This window comes from Elgaria multicarinata, chromosome 7, assembly GCF_023053635.1.
Source record: "Elgaria multicarinata webbii isolate HBS135686 ecotype San Diego chromosome 7, rElgMul1.1.pri, whole genome shotgun sequence".
NCBI lineage: Eukaryota > Metazoa > Chordata > Lepidosauria > Squamata > Anguidae > Elgaria > Elgaria multicarinata.
Window position 1 is genome coordinate 68,322,754 of NC_086177.1, and position 20,168 is coordinate 68,342,921.

Below are 20,168 nucleotides of genomic sequence, written 5' to 3' on the forward strand. Positions count from 1 at the left end.
ATGGGGCAGCCTTTGAAGATGGTTCGTAAGCTACAGCTTGTGCAAAATGCAGCAGCCAGATTGAAAGCTGGGGCAGGGAGGTTTGAGCATATAACACGGATTCTGGCCCGCTTGCATTGGCTGCCTATATGTTTCCGCGCCCAATTCAAGGTGCTGGTTTTAACCTATAAAGCCCTACATGGCTTGGGACCGCAATACCTGATGGAATGCCTCTCCCGACATGAACCTACCTGTACACTGCGCTCAACATCTAAGGTCCTCCTCTGAGTGCCTACTTCGAGGGAAGCTTGGAGGATGGCAACAAGGGAGAGGGCCTTTTCAGTGGTGGCCCCCCGACTGTGGAATGATCTCCCTGATGAGGCTCACCTGGCACCAACACTGTTATCTTTCAGGCACCAGGTCAAGACTTTTCTCTTCTCCCAGGCATTTAACAGCATTTAACAACGCTAAGTTTGTTTTCTAATGGACCACAGAACTGTTATTTTTAAATCGATACTGTTGTTTTTATGTTTCTGATGGTTTTTAAATTTTGTATACTATTTTAATGTTTACTGTTTTTAACTTTTGTAAACTGCCCAGAGAGCTTCAGCTATGGGGCGGTATATAAATGTAATAAATAAATAAATAAATATCTTCATTTTTGAGAGAGAGACTTGGGTTCAAATCCTTGCATAGCCACAGGTTGGCTATGACTGGGTTCAGACAACACGATAATCAACGGTAGTTTAAATAGTCAATGGCTGGTTATTTAATCCACCATGGGCTATCATGTTGTGTGGAGGGATTTGGTTATTTGGCCGAAATCATTCGCACAAAGAACTAAAGCTGTGCAGAGTTGGCTATTTGAACCACTGTTGGTTCTTGTGTTGTATGGCGGCCACCATTGGTTATTTTGTTGGCCACTGAGTCGCAAGGCAACAGCAAAGTGGCAGCTAGTTTTTCAGCAGCAAGAACTCAAGGCATATTAGCGGGAGGACTGAGGGGGGGAGAGAGGGCGGTGGATGAGTGCGTCAACTCAGCATGGAACATAATGCTGATCCTAATCCACACCATGGTTGATTATTATCATGTTGTGTTGGGAGTACTCCCAAGATAAATAACTGATGAGTTGATTATTACCCCACTGTTGACTATCATGTTGCCCAAATGCAGCCTATTTCTCTAACCAATCATCCTCAAAAGGCTATTATGAGGATAAATGTACATTGCTGTAGCTCTTTGGAGGGAGGACTGAATATAATATGACTAATTCTCCATCATTGCCTTATAATTTTAAATGAATCCTGATCTTTCAGAAAAGTCTACATCCACTGTCTACATCCATTCATCCTTTCCCCCAACCCTTTCCTGGCATTTTCTTCCCTGTAATTTCTTTCTACTCCTTTCCATTTTTTCCTTAATTCTCATTTCCTTATATAGTTTATAAGTTTTGTATTGTTTACTGTCATATTTGCGCCAACTCTTCTAATTTTTCTGATCCTGGGCTCTTATAAATCCATGGGGTTGGATCCAACTATGTTAATCACCCTTAGGTCCTATTGGTATCAATGTTTGAAGTTAACTTCACTTCCATAGATTTCAATGGAACAAGTACAACTAACTTAAATTGGATTAATGGAAAAAGGGAAGAACTTATCCCTTCTTAGAAATATTGTGTGTGTGTGTGTGTGTGCTGAAGAAACACAATACAAAAATTAATTCTCTTCATTTGTTGTAACAGATTGCAGAAGGGATGGCATACATAGAGAGAAAAAACTACATACATCGAGATCTGAGAGCAGCTAATGTTTTAGTTTCGGATTCACTGATGTGCAAAATTGCTGATTTTGGACTTGCTAGAGTAATTGAAGATAATGAATATACAGCCAGGGAAGGTGTGTAACATTTGATAACGTTATCCTCTATAAGAATAATTCTGTCAATGCCCACTTATTTAGAAGCTTCTGACAAAATGTCTACAACATGCCGCACAATCTCCTCTGTTAGTCCAGGTGCAATTTATTTATTTATTTATTTATTACATTTATATACCACCCCATAGCCGAAGCTCTCTGGGCGGTTTACAATTATGGTCGGAAGGGAGATGCTGCTAGCTGACTGGAAGCAGTTTGTACTTGGTATAGGTAGGGCAAGAGGGCAGGTTCAGCCTGAAACATTTTCTACTTGAGGTGAGTGACAAGGTGACCTTCCCCCAATTTCACATATAGAGGCTGACCAGTTTGACAGCTGAATCTTAGCTGCACACTGGGGAGAGGAGAGCATCCTCCACAGTGTATCAGGGCAGCAGTCTATATTATTATTATTATTATTATTATTATTATTATTATTATTATTATTATTAATTTATTTATATAGCACCATCAATGTACATGGTGCTGTACAGAGTAAAACAGTAAATAGCAAGACCTTACATTCTAATAAAACCATAATAAAACAATAAGGAGGGGAAGAGAAAGCAAACAGGCACAGGGTAGGGTAAACAGGCACTGGGTAGGGTAAAACTAACAGTATAAATAGCTTATAGCTTAGAGGCTGCAGGACAGACCAAGCGGCACACCCAGATCAACCCTCCATGTCCTTGCCACTCCCTACCCCAACACCTGCTGCCTGAAGTGTCCGTCTCACTCTGACTAATGGGAGGGCCAGCCCTGTGAGAGAGGAAAGATGCATCAGTCCTCCACACATTTTGTATAGGCTACTGTCATAGCTCTCCTCGGAATCCTTTCTGCTTTCTCCATCACCTTCCAGTTATGAATCTTTCCAAATGGCTACATGACAGAAATCCAGATTTAAGATGAATGAGTGTGTTTTTCCCCTTAGGTGCAAAGTTCCCTATCAAATGGACAGCACCAGAAGCCATTAATTATGGCTCCTTTACTATTAAGTCTGATGTGTGGTCCTTTGGAGTTCTTCTCTATGAAATAATTACTTATGGGAAAATTCCTTATCCAGGTACGTACACCTTTTTGTATTTACTCTCACTCAATTTACAGAAGGCAGGGCTTGGTGGGGAGAAGCAAAAATGCTATCCCATGACAGGAAAGAAAATCCAAAATCCACTCCTGTAATCACATGCCTGCAATACTAACCACTGACTATTTCATTCTGTCTTCAATCTCTATTTTGAAACTGGGTCTATCTAAACTGCATGCCCTATGGATCCCACATCTGGCCAAAATTTTGGGCTCTCCTATTGCTTCCCTCACCACCTCATTTTCCTACCAGCTATGATCGCACTCAGGTTGCCAACTCTTGAAATACTTTTTTAAAAATATATATATATACCTGCTGTGAGGACTAGAGCAGAGTCTTCTTGACATAAAGCAGATCCCACAGCAAATATGGCGGCAGAACCAGGGTGTGGAGCTTTATGATTTTGGGTGGATCAGGGGCAGAACTCAGTGGTTTTTGGTGGTCCTGGCTTAAGTACAGTACAAAAAGGTTTTCTGTCCACTTAAGGTGATTTTTTTAAAGTATGGGTGGATGGGGGTGGTGGCCTTGCACCTTTCCCAGCCCCTCTAGTACTGGGCCCCAAAGCAGGCATGAGTCTGTGTGCACCTGTTCATAGGCAAATATTTGTGTTCCCACTTTTTTTTAAGTGAATGAATGTCTTGGTTTCAGCCCTATTTATACAACACAAGAGAGGTTCACACAACATGCTAACCCACCCAGTGTGGCTTGAACTGTGGATTATCATGTCTGAATGCAGCGCATTTTCTGTAGGGTTGCTTCTTAGCCATGTAGAGTGGCTTGTTAACCACCCTGAACAGGTGGTGGCTTGTTCAAGGTGCTCAAGGTGGCTTGTTCAAGAAAAATAAAACAGCCTGCATGGTTAACAAGCCACCCTGCGGAAAACGTGCTGCGTTCAGACGACACGATAACCCACCCTGTGGAAAACACGCTGCGTTCACACAGCAAGCTAACCTATGGTGGGCTAGTGTGTTGTGTGAACGCAGCTGTATTCTACATCAGGATGTCTAACTTCTTTCAACCTGAAGTCTGAATTCCATTTCAGAGAAGCAATGCAGTGGTGGGGTGGGATCTCAGACAAAAGGGCTGTGTGAAAAAATAGTAGCATATTTTAGCTTAAAGCTCTTACTTCCCATATCTAAGCCACAAGAGAAATATTTTAACCTTTTATAATGGGGAAAGAAACCTCCAAATGGTTGGGGGATATTGCGCTGACATTGGTTTACAATAGTGCAATATCATTAGTGCTAGTAGTGGTTTTTCCTTGCATTACCTGGAGATGCCTGCATTGAACCTGGATCTTCAGTATCCAATGGATTTGCTCTGCCACTTTGTTTCTTTTACGGTCAAAACTCCTTCTTACATGCATATCCAAATGCCAAAGCAAGGGGTTTTTCTGTTGTTCTTGTACTCCCAGACTTACCCTTGCCAGTCACTGTCATAAATAAAATTATAGTGTGGAAAAGAATGACTTGGTGGGTTGGTCCTGAATTCCAAATATGGCCTGGACTAGATGATCTTTGTGGTCCCTTCCAACTCTACAAATCTATAATTCTATGAAGTAGATATATCCAGCTCCTTTCCAAGTTAAGTTCTTAGAACAAAAGTTTTAATGTGGGAATTGATATTTGGCTGGCAAAATAACCATACAGGGTGAATAACATTTCATAGTTAAATGTTTAACCTGTTCTCTTGTTCTGGATTGTCACCTAGTATTAGTGGAATAGATAGAATGTTTGAGGAGATTTCCTGAGGAGAACTGGAGACACATGTTCTGTAATATGTTTATTTATTAACATACATGTTGGACAGACGTTGATAATCTGAAGCACAAGCAACCCCACACCCACAAATCTCAAGACTGGTTCTTCCAGTCAGCATCAAAAACATAGACCTCTTTGTCTTTCCCTCATCAGTATCAAACTACACTTTTAGCTGTCTTCATGTACACACTCTCAGGTAGAGAAATAGTCTTGGTTAGGGTGTTTGCATGAAGGGGGAAAGGGCTTACTGTTTGTATTGTGATAATATTTGGGGAAGAAAAAATAAAAAACTGTTACTAAACAAAAAAAATCCATTTAGCCTACTGACTATTGTACACTCGCAAGACATCTGGACTATTGTACTCTCGCAAGAGCATCTGGATTAAAATAAATGGGGCAAGGAATAAAAAGAACATGATAATCGGAGTCTACTACCGACCACCCAATCAAGGAGATGACGAGGACGAAACTTTTGAGAAACAAATTGCCAATGTTTCAAGGAATAGTAGTGATGGGGGACTTCAATTACCCTGATATCTATTGGGAGACCAATACTGCCAAAAGCGGCCCTTCCAAGAAATTCCTGACATGTGTGGGTGATAACTTTCTCCTACAGAAAGTGGAGGAAGGAACTAGAGGATCCGCAATCCTTGACTTGATATTGACCAATAGGGATGACTTAGTGGATAAAATGGCAGTTACGGGAACTCTGGGGTAAAGTGACCACGTCATACTTTAATTCTTGATTATGAAGGAGACAAAAGTTGAGTGTAGGCATACACGTACTCTGGATTTTAGGAAAGCTGATTTTAATAAACTCAGAACTATGATAAGTAAGGTCCCATGGCAAATGAGCCTAATGAGAAAAGGAGTGCAGGATGGGTGGGAGTATTTAAAAAAGGAAATTTTAAAGGCACAGTTACAAATAATTCCAACAAGGAGAAAAGATAGAAGACAACAGAGGAAACCAATGTGGCTCCACAAAAAGCTTAGAGATGACCTGAATACCAAAAAGGATACATATAGGAAGTGGAAGGAAGGCCAGGCTACAAAAGAAGAGTACAGACAAGTGGCGCAGAAGTGCCAAAATGGCGTCAGGAAGGCTAAAGCTCAGAATGAGCTGAGATTAGCGAGGGATGCTAAAAGCAATAAAAAGGCTTTCTTCAGATACGTGAGTAGTAAAAGACAGAGGAAAGAAATGGTAGTTCAACTGCTTAATGAGGATGGCAAATTGATAACAGATGACAAAGAAAAGTCTGAAGTGCTCAATTCCTACTTTGCCTCAGTCTTCTCCCAAAAGCGGGTCTATGACCCCCCCTGGAAAAAGTGAAACAGAAGTTGAGGGGGCAGGATTGCAGTTTGAGATTGATAAACAAATCGTCAAATAACATCTAATTTCCTTGAATGAGTTCAAATCTCCAGGGCCCGATGAACTGCATCCTAGAGTAATGAAGGAGCAAGCGGAAGAACTCTCAGAACATTTGTCTATTATCTTTGCAAAATCATGGAAGACAGGTGAGGTGCCGGACGACTGGAGGAAGACTAACGTTGTCCCTATCTTCAAAAAGGGCAAAAAGGAAGAACCTGGGAACTACAGACCAGTCAGTCTGACATCATCCCTGGGAAAATTCTGGAGCAGATTATAAAGAAGTCAATCTGTAAACACCTTGAAATCACTGCAGTGATCACTAGAAGCCAACATGGATTTGTCAAGAACAAGTCCTGTCAGACAAATTTGATCTCATTTTTTGATAAGGTAACCTCCCTTGTGGACCGTGGGAATGCTGTGGATGTCATATATCTTGACTTCAGCAAAGCTTTTGACAAAGTACCACATGACATTCTGATTAACAAACTAGCTAAAAGTGGGCTAGATGGGACAACTATTAGGTGGATTCACAGTTGGCTACAGAATCGGACTCAAAGAGTACTTATCAATGAAACCTTCTCAAACTGGGGAGAGGCAACGAGTGGGGTACCGCAGGGCTCAGCCCTGGGCCCAGTGCTCTTCAACATTTTTATTAATGATTTGGACGAGGAGGTGCAGGGAACGCTTATCAAATTTGCAGATGACACAAAATTGGGTGGGATAGCTAATACCCTGGAAGACAGAAACAAACTTCAAAGTGATCTTGATAGGCTGGAGTGCTGGGCTGAAAACAACAGGATGAAATTTAATAGGGATAAATGCCAAGTTCTACATTTAGGAAATAGAAACCAAAGGCACAGTTACAAGATGGGGGATACTTGGCTCAGCAATACTACAAACGAGAAGGATCTTGGAATTGTTGTAGATTGCAAGCTGAATATGAGCCAACTGTGCGATATGGCTGCAAGAAAGGCCAATGCTATTTGAGGCTGCATTAATAGAAGTATAGCTTCCAAATCACGGGAGGTACTGGTTCCTCTCTATTCGGCCCTGGTTAGGCCTCATCTAGAGTATTGCATCCAGTTCTGGGCTCCACAATTCAAGAAGGATGCAGACAAGCTGGAGCATGTTCAGAGGAGGGCAACCAGGATGATCAGGGGTCTGGAAACAAAGCCCTATGAAGAGAGACTGAAAGAACTGGGCATGTTTAGCCTGGAGAAGAGAAGATTGAGGGGAGACGTGATAGCAAATACTTAAAAGGTTGTCACACAGAGGAGGGCCAGGATCTCTTCTCGATCCTCCCAGAGTGCAGGACACGGAATAACTGGCTCAAGTTAAAGGAAGCCAGATTCCAGCTGGACATCAGGAAAAACCTCCTGACTGTTAGAGCAGTACGACAATGGAATCAGTTACCTTGGGAGGTTGTGGGCTCTCTCACACTAGAGGCCTTCAAGAGGCAGCTGGACAAGCATCTGTCAGGGATGCTTTAGGGTGGATTCCTGCATTGAGCAGAGGGTTGGACTCAATGGCCTTGTAGGCCTCTTCCAACTCTGCTATTCTATGATTCTATGATCTGTAGAGAAAGCTGCTTTACCTAAGGCAGCACATGCCAATATGGCTAGAGAGAATTTCATGTTGGGACAGTTTTGATCTTTCCATAAAATTGGGGTTAGATAAGCTTGAATTAAGATGTAGATTAATAGTGAATTCCTTTTGGAAGAAAGGGAGCTTAAAACAGATAGGAAGCTTTCTTTCTTTTTCGTTTATTTTCTCTTGTGTCTCTGATCGTCGTATATTTCAACTTTTGGAAACACATCTTTGGATATCTGCCCAACCATGTAGGCTATACTGATCCAACACACTCAAACAAGTCCAAGTAGGGAAAGACTTGATAACTGGCTGAAATGTTGGAAATTTTATTCAATGTGCTGAAAGCCTCTCATAGTATGTGGGACTACTTGGACAATATTCAGCTGGAGAATTTTACTTGGAATGTAGTAGTATGTAATTCAGAACAAGCTCTTAGATGGCTGAATTATTTACAATTCAATCCCTTTGTAAGGCTTCCCAAGATAATTATTCAGTCTGTGTCTTTCATTCTTTTTGTTTGAGAAATAAAAGAAATAAAAGGGAGCAGTCCTATGTCCCCTAGACAGCCTCTGGGCGGACATAAGATTTTTCGGTTTTCTGGCTCAAAGACAGCGTTCCACGCTCTGAGCCAAGGAAAACACATTCCCTACCTCCTTCCCTTCACAGCCAGCGGCTGCCTCTCACAAAACCAAGCATAGAGAAGGCCATTCCTGGCAATGGGTAGGGAAGGAGACTGTAGAAGCTGCTTTACAGAGCTTCCAATGTGACACGTGGCCTTCCCACTCCGAAGCTCCCTGGTAGATGTTCAAAATCAAGTGCCTAGCAACAATGGCAGGGCAGACAGAGCATGGAGGAGAGGATCCTCTCCATCCTTCCTGCATTGGATGGTCATAAGTCCCTGAGTTCAGGGGCTTATGAGTACCCAAGGTGCGACCCATAGGATTGCATCCTTAATTTCTTATTAGTGACATTTCCCACTAATAAAAGCCTTATTGTTCAATTATTGAATTTGATATAAATGCTGGAAGCACAGAGTACTAGTTTTGGGGGGGACACCCACTCCCACCACCCCAAACTCAAACCTGTTTGCTCTGACATATCCACATGAATCAAATTAAAGAAGTCTTTGCTTTTTTTGTTTCAGGTATGAGTAATTCTGATGTAATGATGGCTCTTCAACGTGGGTACCGCATGCCGCGCATGGAAGCCTGTCCAACTGAGCTCTATGATATCATGAAAACATGCTGGAAAGATAAAGCAGAAGAAAGACCAACATTTGAATATTTACAGAGTGTCCTTGATGACTTCTACACAGCTACAGAAGGACAATACCAGCAGCAGCCATAGAAAAAAAGCAGATTGGCAGAGACCTCTCAAAAGGACAATGTGGTTGAGCCATTTACTTTTAAGCACTGGGATATCCTAATCAGTTGTTCCTGAAACTGAAGGCTGCAAGTTGAATGGATGATACAAATGATCAACATCCTGCTTGAGGGTTTAAGTTCTCTAATGATGATGCTTTCTTTGTATTTTGCTTAAACAAACATCTAGATAAGATAAACTTTGATGCACCGGAAGGAAAGCCACCTCAGTACAAACAAATATATGAAGTAAGACACAGCTGGAAATGTAAGAACAGAAAGAAAAGTTCATGACAGCTATCGGAACTTACAGCAAGTGGCCAAACACAACATGCATCCTAAAAACGGTCTGTTTTAGGGCCAAACTAGATGTTACACAGGAGATACATGAGCAACCTCCGCCTGGTTTGTTTTTACTGAAAAGCTGCTGAGACTGCGGTAGGGAAGGAGGACTGTATAACCTGTTTATCTTCTTGCCATTTCATTGCTCAAAGCTTCCCCTACTTGCCTAACTGCAGGATAAAAGAAATCAGGGGGGATCTGTCTTCACCCACGGGTGGGAAACCAGCTTGGAGGACCAACTACAAGTAGACAGACTGTGGCAGAGAAAAGGTTTAATCAGCTCCACCCTCAATCTCTCACACTGGCAACCTGATGCAACTGCTTTTCATGAAAATATAGTGCGTGTGTGTACGCATGCATGCACGCGCGTGCACACACACATCTCTTATGTAACATCTAGCTTGGCCTTCAGCTGTTAGGACAACTCTCTTCTGTTGCTACTTCTAGAAGCAGATTGGATAAAGGGGGCGTAAATGCTACAGGTCGCTGTAGCATCAGCACTAGTACTTTTTAAACCTTAATGTGAAATTGCATTGTAGCAGTGATTTAGTGTGTTAAATTGGTATCAGAAAGAATTATATCCTACTTTCAAGTAGGTAACCATGATTTTTCAGCATGGAAATGTTTGTTGGTCATCACTTCCCTCCAATCTTATATGTCAAAGCAGCTCATTCAAAGCCCCCAGATGTAGAATCTAAAATACAATACATTTACCAGCAATAACTGATGATCTAAGAAAAACTTGTTCATGGCTTTTTTAAATAAGAAATTGATAACTAAAGTGTTGAAAGTCTTAGTAGAACCTTTTCTACTGGTGTGGTTCAAAGCTGCCTTTTTAAAGGCAACATTTTAAAATGAGCAGCACTAAATGTGCTGTGATTAACTAACAGTGCCAAAGAAGATAGTTCACTTTAAAATGGTCTTGGGCAGCATTTCCTGAATTTACAACTACCTTGAATTATCACTGTTCTCATTCTTGGTTCTATGCGGAATTACCATTTTATAAAATGCAATGTTTGGTGTAAAAAAAGCACAACTGAAGCAATGTTTTCCTTGGGAACCAAAATCTATGTATTTTTTTGCACATATTATGTAGGATGGGTGGGGAAATGCACTTGAAAATCAGGCATTAAAGCACCAATGGTCGCAGACAGGGTTCAAATCAAACCATGAACTGGATACAGGAACACCAAAGTTACCTCACTATTCTGTGTGCCTCAGCTTTTCTCTGATTAGGGTTATATTTTTCTTTATCATGCTAAGAATTGAGAGGACAACGTTACTGAGAACTCTTCCTCAGTAAGAGGACTCTGAACTGCTTATTCATAATTTGGTTACTATAGGAGTATCATGATTCATACTATGTTTTGCTTCACAAACCAATATTATTGTACACATGCAGTTTATTATTATTTTTAAATGAAGGAATCCAGCTGGCAGACTGGTAACCAGACTATCAGCATGTAAATACTATTTTGATTTTATTGTGATTTTAATAAATATGCATTTATGAAACTTTGAACCTGATAGTTTTAAGTATGTTCTAAGCTATTACTGCAAAGCTAAAGGATACGTTTCTGCTACAAATGTAAGTTAGTTATAAACTCTCCTGAATGTACTTCACCATTACTCTACGAAACCTTCTGCATTGTAGATCTTTAACAATGTCAAATAGAAGTTCTTGGCATTACTCCCAAACAATTGTTAAACCAGTTTGAATTGACGTGTAATTGAAGTAATCCAATACTAGCCAATGCATAATCAGGTGTATGTAAGCTCATTAGAAACATAGGTAGTTGCTTTAAATGGAGTTAAACCATTGGTCCAGTTAGCGCAGTATTGCTGATATTGACCTGGTTCACACGTAATGATAAAGTTATGGGTTGTTAGGGCCACACGGGAGTGCGCTGACTCTCACCACTTCTGCTTTGCATCCAGCTTAGAGAACAACCTAGGAACACTGCATTCTTGTGTTGTTTGGTGTGAAATATGCACCCCAAACTATGGGTTTTGTGGGGGAAATGGTTTGTTTCCCCTTACAACAACTCAGACTTCACATACCACACTAAACAATCCAGGAAAGTTTTATTTCCTTATATAAATGTTTATTTTCCTGTGCAATCACTCAGAACAGCTACAATATTTTATTACTATAGCAATCCAAATCTTTTTCTGTTGTACCACAGACATGGTAATCACCCAACTTTTGCTAGGAGGATACTTGCAGCTATAAACACAGAACTTACCATTATCTCTGAATATCTAGGGTTGTTTTCTAAGCCAGAAACAAAGTGGAAGTAGCAGGTGGGCAGCAGCATGCCTTTCCTATGCAGGCCCAACCAACCATGGTTTAATTGGCCCATGCTGATTAAGCCATGGTTATTAACTGGCCAGAATGCTCCATTGTTTCAGCAGGATTCTTTCCTAGCTCCAACTGGAGATGTCCGGAATTGAATTTGGGAACTTGGCCATGCAAAGCAAGTGTGCTGTACCAGTTAGGGCCTCTCCTCATTGATTTCAGTGGGCTTAAGCACAGTTGATTTTGCATAGGATCAAGCATTCCTAGGTTACATTTTTCACTGAAACCCTATTCAGAAATTTAGGAACCATGGATAATTAACACTTGTAAGGAAGAGCGGGATCACATTGCCTGACCATCAAAACAGGCTTTTCAGTGTTTTCTTCTTTCCTAGCTTGTAGTATGCATTAACACTAATGTGAGATCTAAAAACACAGCCCAAACATAATGGAACCTGACTTTTGTGAAAATGAAGGGTGGGGGCTGGTATTTGGAACTTGTCAATCCCAAGTCCTTCCTTGATCCACACCATGTATACCCCCTTTTCTCCCTATTGCCACCCAAGCACAAATGTGGCGGGGGTGATGGCAGCAGACATTTTTACCCTTAGAATGAGGTGTTTTCCAGTGGCAGACTCCCATATCACACTACAGACTTCTCCTCCCACCTGTGGAGAGGGAGATGTACAGTATTCTATGGCTCCTGAAATGACCTCCCAGGGAACTCAGGATTAGACACTTAAAACAGTTTACTTTTAAAGATCTGAAAGACACAATAATTTGAATTGGCTTTATTTTCTGTTTATAAAACTTTGCTCTGATGATCCCTGTCATGACCCATCCACATTTGACCTGCACCTGGCTTCAGGTAAACCACACCCACAGCAGGTCCTCTGAATAATTAATGTTTTTTTCTGATATAATCAGATTCCTTCTGTCACCACTGCAGAATATCAGCTACATCACCATTTATGGACTTTATTTTTAACCTCGGTATTACTGGCTGGATCAATAAGAACATAAGAAGAACCATGCTGGATCAGACCAAGGGTCCATCTAGTCCAGCACTCTATTCACACAGTGGCCAACCAGCTATCAGCCAGGGATGAACAAGCAGGACATGGTGCAACAGCACACAGGCTTACTGCCTCAAATACTGGAGATAGCACACAACCATCAGGGCTAGTAACCACTGATAGACTTTGCCACCAGGAATTTATCCAACCCCCTTTTAAAGCCATCCAAATTGGTGGCCATCACTACATCTTGTGGTAGTACATTTGGCCAATTTATGCATACAATGTGGTTTGAAAAAGTTGTATCAAAACACTCTCCAACCAATTGCTAACTTTCCCTCCTCCTAGGGTTATTAAGAGTGCATGGCTGGCTGGGGAATGCTGGGAGTTGTAGGACTTTTTTCTATCTAAACATGCATAAGATTGCACCTTAAATCAAACTAACATTGGCCTTAACAAACCATCCAGGCAATTTTCAGTCTGACTGCTAGACATAGAAATTAATTAGCATCAGATCATATACTTCCTGAAGTCTTATGTGTGTGGACTCTCCGGTCTCTTTTAATGATGTTACGTTTATAAAATACAATTTGAAGGAACGTTTGAGCCTAGGTGGTTCCAGATGTAAGTAGTAAGTTTTCAATTTCAGCAAAGACTATGCATGCGATTTAGTTTGTAGAAGGATTGGACAAGTGAAGAGTCAAACTGAGTATGTGGAATAAACAAGAAGTTATGTGCTACTTATTTATTACCTCCAAATATAATATGAAGGCAAAAATATTACAACTGTCCTTGTTAACCTATTAAAGTTTTGTCATTACTAACTCTCCCTAGATAGTAAATATTTTAGTTTATTTGCCACCACTTGTCAAGTATTGGAAAACATTTTTATTTGTATGTGTATAAAATACTTGTTTCATACATTTCCATCAACTCCTTTGCACACAAAAAGCAATTCAATCACAGAATTACATTGCTGCTTAATTCTAACTTGCGAGCCATGAAGCTCGGATAGGAACATTAAGATTCCCAGCATTCTTAAAAACAGTCAGAAGTTCTAAAAACTAGCACTACAGAGGAGACAAGGCCATTGGAACCTAAAAGTTCCTCCCCTATGATGAAGGAACCTATGCCGATGCTATGTTGCTACACAAAACCCAACCAATTATTTCCCTTCAAGTTAGACACTTAGGCTGTCTTCATTGCTTATGCCCTATGATTTTTAACTGCAATAAATCACAAATTTGGTACCTTAGCTAATTCTGTAGCTGCATTAACATACCTAAAGAGATCCAGATTATTCTTTCATTTTACATGGTACTGATGTCAGTACACATGAAGCAGTAGGCTTCATATAGGTTTTTCGGTACCTTTGCTGCAGGGTGTTTTAGGAACATCTGCTACTGTATATTTTAGATTTGTAAAAAAAAACTTCTTAGATTTCCGATGCTTAAGATCCTCTATGTTTAGGAGCCTTTTGCTTTCAGTTAGTTCTTCTTGAAGAAGAGAAAGTGTGGCTTCAAGCTCATGGCCACGTTTCACCCAGTTTTGAAGACTTCTGACTTCTTGCTCCTATGAAAGAAAAATGAATTAGAAGTAGGCTCAGTCATGGCATTTACTGCTTTTTAATCAATTTTTGTAACCTCTTCTGAACTACAGCATCCTAATTGAACTGTTAGAAATTTCACAAAATTCAGAGTAGAGGCCTTCTTGAAATTACTAATCCTCCATCAAATTACTTCTATTACTTGATAATAAGGCAATTATAATACCTGGTGTTTGTTGTTTCTGTCGGCTGTCGCCACCCCCAACTTCCCCAAGGTCAAGTCTGTCACCTCCAGAATATCATCCATCCATCTTGCCCTTGGTCGGCCCCTCTTCCTTTTGCCTTCCACTTTCCCTAGCATCAGCCTCTTCTCCAGGGTATCCTGTCTTCTCATTATGTGGCCAAAGTACTTCAGTTTTGCCTTTAATGCCATTCCCTCAAGTGAGCAGTCTGGCTTTATTTCCTGGAGTATGGACTGGTTTGATCTTCTTGCAGTCCACGACACTCTCAGAATTTTCCTCCAACACCACAGTTCAAAAGCATCTATCTTCCTTCGCTCAGCCTTCCTTATGGTCCAGCTCTCGCAGCCATAGGTTACTACGGGGAATACCATTGCTTTAACTATGCGGACCTTTGTTGTCAGTGTGGTGTCTCTGCTCTGTCTGCTTTTTTCATACTAGAATAACTTCCAGTATAACGAGTTATATTATAAAAACCCATATAGTGAATTATTGTAAAATCCCATGTTTTCCAATCCAGAAAGTGAAACTAGACTTGTTTTAGACCTAAAGCCACAACCTAAGGAGCTAGAGTAGATTTGAATAGAACCAAGAGTGTAGAAGTAACTTTCTGAGTTAATCCAACAAATTTAATATGTAGTCAGTTTCAAGTCATACATGAAGCTAGCATTAACAGGTATAGTACAGTCATAAACAGAACCACAGATAGCCAAGTAAGAGATACAAATAGCCCTAAATGCAGGTTTAGTAGACATATTACCAACCTTAAGCATTACCACCTGCTTCAGTCTATTATTCTCCTCAACTGCTTTTCTGCGAACTTCATTGGCATCTTGCAACATTTCATTTAAGTTCTGCATTTTCTGCTTCAATGATTTTATTAACTGCATAAGAAAAGCCTACTGTTACAATGTTTGTAAACATTAAAGGACAATGGTGCTGGAATAACTGTCTTCTGCCCACTGTGATTTTGTTTGCTCAGAAGTATTTAGAAGGATAGTTTGTGGATAAATTACTACATACAACACCCTATATAACTTGGTGTCACTGGCAAACTTGGGCACTTCACTGCTCACTCCTAATTCCAGATCATTTATGAAAAAGTTGAAAAGTGTTGGTCCCAACATAGATCCCTGTGGGACTCCACTATTTACATCCCTCCATTGGGAGAATTTACCATTTATTCCTATTCTCAAATTATTGATCCATAAGAAGACCTAACCCCTTATTCAACGACTGCTAAGTTTGCTCAGGAGTCTTTGGTAAGGAACTTTGTCAAAAGCAATCTGGAAGTCCAAGTAAACAACGTCGACATGATCACCCCATCTACATGTTACTGACACTCTCAAAGAACTCTAAAATGTTACTGAGACAGGACTTACCTTTGTAGAAGCCATCTTGATTCTTTTTCAGCATTTATCTTTAATAACGCTTTCAACCAATTTATGTGAAACAGACATTAAGCTAACCGGGCTGTAATTTCCAAGAACCTCCCTGGATCTCATTTTTAAACATTAGTGTTACATTGACCATCTTCCAGTCTTCTGGAATCTTAGGGACATGTTTCATATTTTGGTTAGAAGATCAGCAATTTCATAACTAAGTTCTTTGAGAACTCTAAAATAGATACATCTGGGCCCAGTGATTTATTTGTTTTCAATTTATCAATAAGCTTGAGAATTTCATCTTTTGTTACCACTATTTGCCTCAGTTCTTCAGATTCCCTTCCTGAAAACATCAGTTCATGCACAGGCATCTGTTCTGTATCTTCTGGTGAGAAGAATTCATCCAGCTTCTCTGCAATCTCTTTTTGTCCTCCTTCAATACTCCCTTTAACTCCATTGTCATCTATTGCTTCTGATATTTTGAAAGAATTATTTATTGTTGGCCTTGATATTGTTACACTTGAAAATGTCTTTTTTGCATCTTTTATTCTCTGCTTGCATCACCTTTGTACAAGCTTGTGTTCCCTTTTGTTTTCCTCATTTGGCCAAGTCTTCCATTTTCTGTTCCCTAACAGCCCCCTTGACACTGCTCATTAACCATGCTGGTGACCTCTTGGACTTGGTGATACCTTTCCTAACCTGTGATATACATTTTAGCTGTGCTTCTATTATTGTGGTTTAGAATAATCGCCCAGCATTTTGAAGGAATTTAATCTTGACTCCACCTTTCAACTTCCTTTTCACCAGTTCCCTCATTTTAGAGAAATTTCTTCTTTTGAAGTCCAATGTGACTACGTTGGACTTCCTGGTCAGTTTCCCACTTAAATATATGGAAGAGACTATCCCTTTTAGGTGTTCTTGTCTGCTCATCACTATGTCCTCTTTGATGTACAGACAACCCCTTCCCCCAATGCAGCCTTCCCTGTCCTTCCTGTAGAGTTTATATCTAGAGATGACCATGTCCCACTGGTACTCTCTGTTCCAGCCAGTTTCTCTAATTCCCATTATATCCAGATTCTCCTTTAAAACCAAGCACTCCAATTCTCCTATATTGGCTCAGAGGCTTCTAGCATTTGCACAGAAACACCTATACATGGTGGCCCTCCCCAGATGCCTCTGGCATGTGCATCTTTTGCTATGGCACTTAGACCACTTTGATTGGCTATCATGTTATGCCATATACTCATGGCTTATTTGCTCCCTTCTACATTTGGCCAATCAAAAACATTTTCGTCTTCATCCCCTTGGGATGATTTAACCTGAACCAGATGCTTCCTAGCTCCTGTCAGCTTTCCCCAGAGCTTAATTTTTTATGGTTCCATTTTTGTTCAAATGTAGCAAAGTAGTAAAACTAAAGAGATACCTCATCTTTTTCTTCACACTGTCTCTGCAAAGGTTCTGACACTGTCTGCATCATCTCGTATTTAATATCTGTGTGCAGCAAACAAAAATAAAAATATTTGGACCACGTTTCAAAGAACAGTTAAATTCAGGAATGTGCATTAGTTTCTTACCTGGATTAATTTTCTCTTTTGTAGAGTCTGAATTAGTGCTTTCTGAAGACAAAGCGTTTTGTTCTCCAAATTTTAGTTTCAACTGTAATATTTTCATCTCCCTGTCCTGAGCAAAGAGATATGCTATAATAGTTTCTGTTTTTATACAAATGGTATTTATTGTACCGAAAGCAATTCTGAAATTATTAGTTTTAGTTTAACTTATCTATTCTTTTCTCCTGGCTTTTTCAAAATCTGCTTAAGCGACAATTAAATTGCTTTTAAAGCCTATTTCTTTAACCAAAATAAAGTATTGTTAAAAACAAACAATTTATGGCACCTGCCACTTGTATTTAAGACTTTTCTCCATTAAATATATATTTTAAGATATATTTTAAGAAACGTTATATTTAATTCCTTACACAGACACAGGGAAACAACAGAGGAAAGGCGGAAATGTGGGCACGGGCATGGGTCATCGGGGGAAATGTCCAATTGCTTCAATTCCAAATACTTTGCCTTAGTTTCAATATTCTTTAAGGATTAAGGAGATGATCGAAAGGCTTCCTGGAAAAGTTGACTTAAACTTTTAAGTCTTAAAGGAAATATGGGAGGTTGCCATACAAAGGTGTTCTGAGTGGCAGTTAGACGCATAAAGGAAAGCAAGGGAAACTGGGCAGAGTTGCTTCAGAGACTTTTGGATGACAGAGAGTTGAAGTTGAATGAGCCAAAGTCACAGGACAGGGTGTGTCAGGATATAATCACAGAGAGGTAAGTCCACAGAGGGCTTTGAAGGCAAGGATAAACAGCTATACTTTTCAGGTATAATGCAATCAGACAATGTACTCTCAGATGACAGCTGCCACAGTATTCTTTTGGCACAAGCAGTTCAAAATACATGGGATGCACCTGAAGTAAACAAAGAAACTACCCCCATCATCGAAACATCCTACCTTTCAGAAGTTTCATTTACCAGCTTTACTACTGAATAATATTCCTGGAGATATTTATGAAAGAATGCCAGTAGTTACAATGGCAGTTTTCCAGCAAGACATACCTCAACCTTTGCTTGTTCAGCTACGAACTCTTCTATTGGAACATAGTGCTCTTCAATTTGCTCCATTGCACACGTATATGCATGTTTCTTTATGGCTTCCTTGTACATTTCAAATTTACTCTCCAGTTTTTCTTCATAACTTTCTTTCAGATCTTCCAAGCGTTTACTGCATTAGCAATGAGAGTTAGCCCAAACACAGTACATTTCTAAGTGATGACGACAATGATGATCTTCAACTATCTTGGATGATCAAGATCTCATGAGCATGAGGCACCCACATAAAGGTGCTTTGCTTCTCCTTTGTGCAAGTGATTAAACAAGCCAGGAACTACAGTTAACTATTAGGGTGGTGCAAAGTGGGTCTTCTCTGCCTTGAAATTCGAGCCAGAACTCCACTGAAGTGAGACTCTGCCCTGTTTTTGGAGCAGCTCCCCTTACTCCACCCTATCGGATTACCTGTCAGAGAACTGCCCATTTTTGGATAACCACTCTAGTCAATGGAAATTAATCAAATGCTTACAGGTCCCTCATTTTGAAAGATAAAGTGATGAAACTTGGCACAGCGATAGATCTTAAGTAGGTCTTCAGACATATGAAGTTTGAAATCAGCCTTGATTTTTTTGGATTTTTTTTTAAGTTTGTGATTTTAATGTGTGTGTGTATGTGTGTGTGTGTGTATATATATATATATATACACACACACACAGTCATTTTTAAAGATAAAGAGATGAAACTTGGCATGGTGATAGCTCTTAAGGAGGGCTTTAGGTATTCCAAGTTTGCAACAGATCCATTCATGCCTTTATTTTTTAGGATTTTTTAAATCCCCTCCTCAAACCATTATGCTCCTTGACAGACACACACATGTGTTAATCCACCCCTGTGCATTTATGGAGGGAGCTTTTATACTTTACTTTGCTGATGCAGAGCAACACTGCTGCTGGTGGAAGTTTCTACCTGGTGTCCTCCAGATCTAATGGACATTCCCCCTCTCCACAAACACACACTGGAAGCCCAACCAGCCAACAGAAGTAATAGTTTAACTGAAATAAAGAGCCTGCCTGACTCAGGTGTAGAAGCTTACACACTCATGATGCCAGCCAACCCAGCAGCACTTTCACTGTGAATGATTGACTTCTATGAGTCCAAGCATAAATGTATTCCTTCTCCCCTACATGGCCAGAACCAGCAGTCAGCTAGTGTTTCCCACTCCCCCGAACTCTGTGATTGGAGGAGAACACAGTCACGAACAGTGCTGTGGCAATTCCTAATTGGTTAGCCACAGATGTCAATATCAAAGCTACCCCTCACCCCACAGTGTCTTCCAATTATGGAGAAATTCAATTGACACACACAGAGAGAGCATTGACGCCTGAAAATCAGTCCGATAATTTGGGCATGTCTCTGCTCTCATATTAATTTATGGGTTTGGAAGCAGCTCTAGAAGATCGAATGCTCCGCAGATGTTCGCAGTGACCAGATAATTCCTGGGCAGAGAGCACACCCCTATTAACTATAGCCTATGTCCAAACTGGGAACTATGGTTATGACTTCCAAACAAGTCATGATACAGAAGCCAACTTTAAACCATGGCTTCATATTCTGGCTTCTTTGGAAGCCAATTGTTTCATGGTTCAGACGTAGGAGTAATTGCGGTTCCTGTCTCATTTTGTGCTTTC

General features: G+C 40.3%; 2 protein-coding genes across 3 annotated transcripts in view; one reads left to right on the forward strand and one right to left on the reverse strand.

Moving 5' to 3' along the window:
• Positions 1 to 10,917, forward strand: part of LYN (LYN proto-oncogene, Src family tyrosine kinase) — a 68,727-nt gene extending 57,810 nt beyond the window's left edge. For both annotated transcript variants that reach the window (XM_063130743.1, XM_063130744.1), the window contains exons 11-13: positions 1,721 to 1,874; positions 2,821 to 2,952; positions 8,837 to 10,917. In XM_063130743.1, coding sequence (XP_062986813.1) covers positions 1,721 to 1,874; positions 2,821 to 2,952; positions 8,837 to 9,039 — 489 coding nt within the window. In that variant the 3' untranslated portion in view covers positions 9,040 to 10,917. The remainder of the gene's footprint in view (positions 1 to 1,720; positions 1,875 to 2,820; positions 2,953 to 8,836) is intronic.
• Positions 10,918 to 13,743: 2,826 nt separating this feature from the next.
• The window catches only part of LOC134401636 (kinesin-like protein KIF20A), a 29,659-nt gene continuing 23,234 nt past the window's right edge, over positions 13,744 to 20,168 (reverse strand). The window contains exons 14-18 of the mRNA XM_063130754.1: positions 18,490 to 18,655; positions 17,454 to 17,559; positions 17,303 to 17,370; positions 15,259 to 15,378; positions 13,744 to 14,281 (exon numbers count right to left, since the gene is read on the reverse strand). Coding sequence (XP_062986824.1) covers positions 14,060 to 14,281; positions 15,259 to 15,378; positions 17,303 to 17,370; positions 17,454 to 17,559; positions 18,490 to 18,655 — 682 coding nt within the window. The 3' untranslated portion in view covers positions 13,744 to 14,059. The remainder of the gene's footprint in view (positions 14,282 to 15,258; positions 15,379 to 17,302; positions 17,371 to 17,453; positions 17,560 to 18,489; positions 18,656 to 20,168) is intronic.